Source organism: Taurulus bubalis, assembly GCF_910589615.1.
Source record: "Taurulus bubalis genome assembly, chromosome: 6".
In the NCBI taxonomy this organism is placed as follows: domain Eukaryota; kingdom Metazoa; phylum Chordata; class Actinopteri; order Perciformes; family Cottidae; genus Taurulus; species Taurulus bubalis.
In genome coordinates, this window is record NC_136594.1 from 11,964,042 (window position 1) to 11,969,810 (window position 5,769).

The 5,769-nt window shown below is 41.9% G+C and overlaps 1 protein-coding gene across 1 annotated transcript; it reads left to right on the forward strand.

Moving 5' to 3' along the window:
- Nucleotides 1-1,673: 1,673 nt before the first annotated feature.
- Nucleotides 1,674-5,769, forward strand: rps6 (ribosomal protein S6). Its single transcript, XM_079219529.1, has 6 exons — nucleotides 1,674-1,716; nucleotides 2,322-2,453; nucleotides 3,166-3,376; nucleotides 4,005-4,151; nucleotides 4,685-4,842; nucleotides 5,641-5,769. The coding sequence occupies exons 1-6, from the start codon at nucleotides 1,711-1,713 to the stop codon at nucleotides 5,734-5,736; spliced, it is 750 nt and encodes a 249-aa protein (XP_079075655.1). The 5' UTR covers nucleotides 1,674-1,710; the 3' UTR covers nucleotides 5,737-5,769.

Here is a 5,769-nt window from a genome sequence, read left to right on the forward strand (position 1 = left end):
GTCTGGACTAGTTCTGTCGGATGAAGAGTGAAGAGTAGACAACACTCAGCCGACAGTAAAAGACACAAAAAAGCACACTTGAAAGGAAATAGTCTCAAGAGCTGAGAGCTCGTTGTTCACCGATAGAGTTTAACGTTTTGAGAACTGACTCGACAACGTGGTAAACTACAGAAATCGTCGCTGAGCTGCATTTTTAAGCCGTTGTCCTTCTACAAAGCCCCCTGCTTGTCGTGACACTCTGCACTGTGCATTGACAGCTGCTCGGTCTGGAGCCAAAGAGTAGTCAAGCGCTGCAAGACCATTCACCCCTATCTGCTTCCTTCTTCGGTGACACGTGACCACAGCGGCATTGAGGCCGGAAGCAGTCAGATGGGCTTTACTTCGACATGTCACATTTTTTTGTCTGGTATTGTGGGCATGCTGACTCACTGGCACTGGCTGTCTGTATGCATGTGATGTGAATCAGAGTCATCATATGCTATGATCAATATTACTGCTGAAGTGCCAAACTAGTCTGTATTGTTAGGTGCTAAAAATCTAGGAACTTGGACACAGGTATTTAATTCAGGTGCTAAATGAACCATACTGCAATACTTAGGTCGACATGTAAAGCGATGTATCACTCAGGACATTATTTGACTGTTCTTTGGACTTAACTGGAACTGCTGCATTTTCTGTGATGAAACATTGACATCACATAATTAATAATTAAATACACTTAATTGTAATTATAGCCGTATAAAAAAATACTTGTTATGTATATTACCTGACTGATTTATTTAAAGGGGATTTACAAGGGAGTAAGAACATATTAGTATCAGCCGTTGCAGGCAAATGTCATCCTGACCTAAATACATTCTTGGTAAATTAAGATTTTGAAAATAGAACCACATTTTCTGACTTTTCAAAGATAATTCAATGCAAAAAAAAAAAAAAACTAAACTCTTTTTTGCAATGCCATCTTTGTCTTTGCGTTGTCACTCAGGTTCATGAATGTGTCTGTTTTTTCACGCGGTGAAATTAGAAACTGTATTCAGCAGCTGCTTTCAAGCCTTTTAAAGTAATGTATGATTTAAAGCATCAGAGATCTCAAAGAGTATTGCACTGAACTGAACATTTTTAAGATGATTTATCTATCATACGAAGGATTTTTCTCTGACTGGAGCATGGGATGGTAAGAATCTTTGAATCACATCTCCTTATTGACTCTCTGGCTTTCTCTGGCCAAGGCACGTGCAGTGCATTGTGTATCTTGCTTTGAGTTGTAGGAAACTACTTGTATGCGTATTAACCTTTTCCATCTCTTGTCTCCTATATTTAAAGTATAATTTACAAACGAAAAAAAAAACACAAACAAAAAAAACACACATAGGGCCTACGAGTTTTAAGCTAAACTGCCAATTATGTGTACACAAATCTTAGTATGTGGTTGCTTTTACATGAAACATACATTTTAAATAATCAAGATAAATAAATGAACAGATACTTACCTAAATGTTCTATTCAGATAATCAGTGTAATGCAGTTGTGTTGGTCGGCATTCATCTTTTGTTGCTGTTTAATAACCTTTCTATCGGGTTAATCTTAATAACCCGATAGAAAACTACATCGATTGAGTTCTCGCGAGAATATGTCATGCCTATGTGAGACCACGGAGAGGATATCCGGTCTCTTTTCCGTGGCGGACCGTTCTTGGGCCGGTTTAGCAAAATGAAGGTACGATGCTTTCCTAACTCTAAATGTCCGCGGAAAGCTATTTTCTTTGTAATACTGCTGTGTGGTTGATGCCGTGTTTCTGAACTTTATAGTGGACCAGTTTAATGTGTCCACCGCGGCTCTGACTCTTAGGATGACATTTGATTACAGTGAGAGCCCGGCGCTGACGAACCTGTGGCAACATGTCTGCATACTGAGCGATATGTGCAGCCGTTTCTTGTTCACTGCAATACAAAGTTTTTCAAACTTTTGTATGTTGCGGTAATTAACTCTTCCGTGTTACACGCGTTGTCCGTTTACAACGCTATCCGTTAAACCGGGTTGCGTTAACGTTAGCGTCGTCCAGAGTGCTAACGCTAGCTAGCCGACATTGATGCTAACGGGCCTCCGAGCCGCCGCGTCTCTTTACGAACTGAAGCTCAGATGCGCGGTCGAAAATGTGCCACCAGCAACTCCAGTTGTGGCTCATTTCTCCCTGCTTTAAGTTAATAGACTTCTATCGTTACCTGCTACACCTACCTGTATTAGGACTGTCGGTAACGTGTCACCGTGAGGACCCAGAGTACACGTAAACGACTACATTGCAACTTTTTTTTTCTCTCCAGCTGAACATCTCATTCCCCGCTACTGGCTGCCAGAAGCTCATTGAAGTTGACGATGAGCGCAAGCTGAGAACTTTCTATGAGAAGCGTATGGCCACGGAGGTGCCCGCTGACCCTCTGGGAGATGAGTGGAAGGTAAAGTCATTGTTTGACCCTGATCGTGATTTGTCTGTGCTCTGTATAACATGGCGCAGAAGTGCATGTGTTAGTTTAACTTGTTGAAAAGATCTATAGGTTTATTAAACCGGATGTGGCACACCAGTAGACCCTTTCTGACTGATCCATAGTTATTAAGGGGGGACAGCGTGTTGCTAGAGTAAATTGAGCTCCCTACCAGATACGACCAGGTCCAGGATCAGTAGATGGTTGAACGGTATTGCTCTCATTGTGTACACAAGTATCAGAAAAATCACAAAACTGCAGCTTTCATAACTGTATATCCATGGCTGATTGAAATGGCGTCACTGGCTCAATTCCCTTGCATTCTCAAAGCAACGGCTAGTTAACTCTTAAGTTTTAAGTCTTGATGTGGGCATGTTTGGAAAAGTTTACAGGCTATGAGGAACAGTAAATAAATGGCTGCAGCCCTACAATGTGCTGAAGCAGTTGAAGAACTCCTTCAGCACCTCTCAGAAGTCTGCAACCTGTTATACCTTTTAACTAACAGTTGCCCTTATAGCCTATTTTGACCACTTGACTGTCAAAGGGCATTTGACTATCCAACTTCACCCAGAAATGTGTCTGTTGTAAAAATGATTAAGTCTGTGGTCTTAATTCTTAGACGTTTCCTATTAGTTGAGTTACCCTAAATGGAAGAGTGGAAACGTAACTTGTTTTTCCTCTACAGGGTTATGTGGTGCGCATCAGCGGAGGCAACGACAGGCAGGGCTTCCCCATGAAACAGGGTGTGCTGACCCACGGCCGTGTGCGCCTGCTGCTCAGCAAGGGCCACTCCTGCTACCGTCCCCGCAGGACTGGTGAACGCAAGCGCAAGTCTGTCCGTGGTTGCATCGTTGACGCCAATCTCAGCGTTCTCAACTTGGTCATTGTCAAGAAGGGTAATTTTATGGAAGTTATACATTTGATACAGCAAACTAAGCACAGGCTTATTTTGAAATGTATGTGTATCTCACTTGTAAATTGTGTATATGGCACACCAGTAGACCCTTTTTGATTAGTCTATAGTCATTAAGGGGGGACAGCGTGTTGCCAGAGTAACTGGAGCTTCTTACCGAATACGACCGGTCCAGCATCCGTGGATGGTTGAACTGTATTGCTCTCTCATTGCGTCATGTACACGAAAGTCTGAATGACATAAGCGAATACACTTTAATTTTAAATTTAAAAGAACACTAGAGTCAGAAAGACACAAGCTGATGCTCTGTTCTATTTTTCGAAGACTAAATGGAGCAGTGTGTTGGTCTTTGATATTGTTGCAGTTTTCTGATGAACAGTGAGCGTTGCACTGACGAGAAACTGTCCACAAAGTCCCAATAGTGATAATTTTTGTTCTTTTGGCTGTTGCCTCTTAACTCTGGGGGACAAAACACTACCTTTTTTGCATATTCTTTTGCTTTTAGTGATTGTTGAAAAAACTCATGCAAGCACTTAAGATGTAGGAAGTGCAACTTTACTTTAATCAAGTTGATCGTTTGACTCATCTTCTCCTGATCTGGTTAATCTCAGGCGAGAAGGATATTCCCGGTCTGACCGACAGCACCGTCCCTCGCCGTCTTGGTCCCAAGAGAGCTAGCAAGATCCGCAAGCTCTTCAACCTGGCTAAGGAGGATGATGTGAGGCAGTACGTTGTGAGGAGACCCCTGACTAAAGAAGGTAAGACGAGAGCTGGTTTCCCTCTGTCGGTTTTCACTTGAGTCGACAAGTGCTGTTGACACAAAATTGAGCTTGTTGTAATGTGTAAGGATGACTAAAATGTTCTTTTGAAATGCTACCACTATGAAAGCACTGTGGGAATGTTAAACATAACTTAAGGGTAACATTGCAGGTCTTTCTTTGTATTGAAGGTATTGAAATACGATTAACTTGAGAATCCTCGACATCAGTGGTGGGATAATGCTGTCAGTTAAAATTGCCAATTGTATATTCTAAGACAATAATTTTGTCAATGTATTCTCATCTGTTTTATATATAGAGATGGATGGATGGCAACAAATCATACGGTGGAAACTAGTATTTCGGCCCCTGTTTCAGAATTATTGCGCCATAAAAGCTGGCCAAAAGGAACTAGTTAGTTGTTTGCACCTCACCTGCATCTATAAAACCACTTGGCTATTGGCCAGTTCAGATTCGCACAACCACAAGTTCTTACCGTTATCAATATTAAATTAGTATTTTTATTTTGGTAGGCAAGAAGCCCAGAACTAAGGCTCCCAGGATCCAGAGACTGGTGACTCCCCGTGTGCTGCAGCACAAGCGCCGCCGCATCTCCCTCAAGAGACAGCGTACCACGAAGAACAAGGAGGAGGCTTCTGAGTACGCCAAGCTGCTGGCCAAGAGGATGAAGGTAATGTTTTATCCTAGTTTTTCCTTGTATCTTAATTTTCTGTTCTGCTTTCATTACTATTATGGTGGGATCAGAACTTCTGAAATTTGGGATGTTTTGATGATTTTGTTATGGTTTAAACCTCAAATAAAAATGTATCGGTACAATGCACACAACATTTCTGTAACTGCCAGTGTTTTCCAGCTGGCTAATTTTCAACTGCAGTGCAACGCCGTTTTTAAAAGATGTTTTGCAACCAGGGAGGCGATGCTTAAAATGTACAGACTGACAAGATGCCATAATCAAGAGTGAAAAGCAACAATAACCTGATGTGGCACACCAGTAGACCCTTTCTGACTGATCCATAGTTATTAAGGGGGGACAGCGTGTTGCTAGAGTAAATTGAGCTCCCTACCAGATACGACCAGGTCCAGGATCAGTAGATGGTTGAACGGTATTGCTCTCATTGTGTACACGAGTATCAGAAAAATACTGCAGCTTTCATAACCGTATCCATGGCTGATTGAAATGGCGTCACTAGCTCAGTTCCCTTGCATTCTCAAAGCAACGACGAGTTAACTCTTAAGTTTAAGTCTTGCTGTGAGAGTGAAAGTAGTTGCTTAAAGGATCGCCTTCAGCATAAACCTCTTTATTATTCAGTAGCCTCTGGCATTAGATTGTGTATCGATACAACACTGGGGAATAAGTAGAATTGTTCAATGTTGAGGAAGCCTGTTCAACTTTACTGTGCTATTAACTTGTTTGCATATCGCTGCTTTTTGGTTGTTTTAAATATGTTCCTTATGTTCCTGCAAACAGGAGGCCAAGGAGAAGAAGCAGGAGCAAATCGCAAAGAGGCGCCGCCTTTCTTCTCTGAGAGCATCCACATCCAAGTCAGAGTCCAGTCAAAAGTGAAATCTCAAATAAAGTCATGTTTTGCTGAAAGAT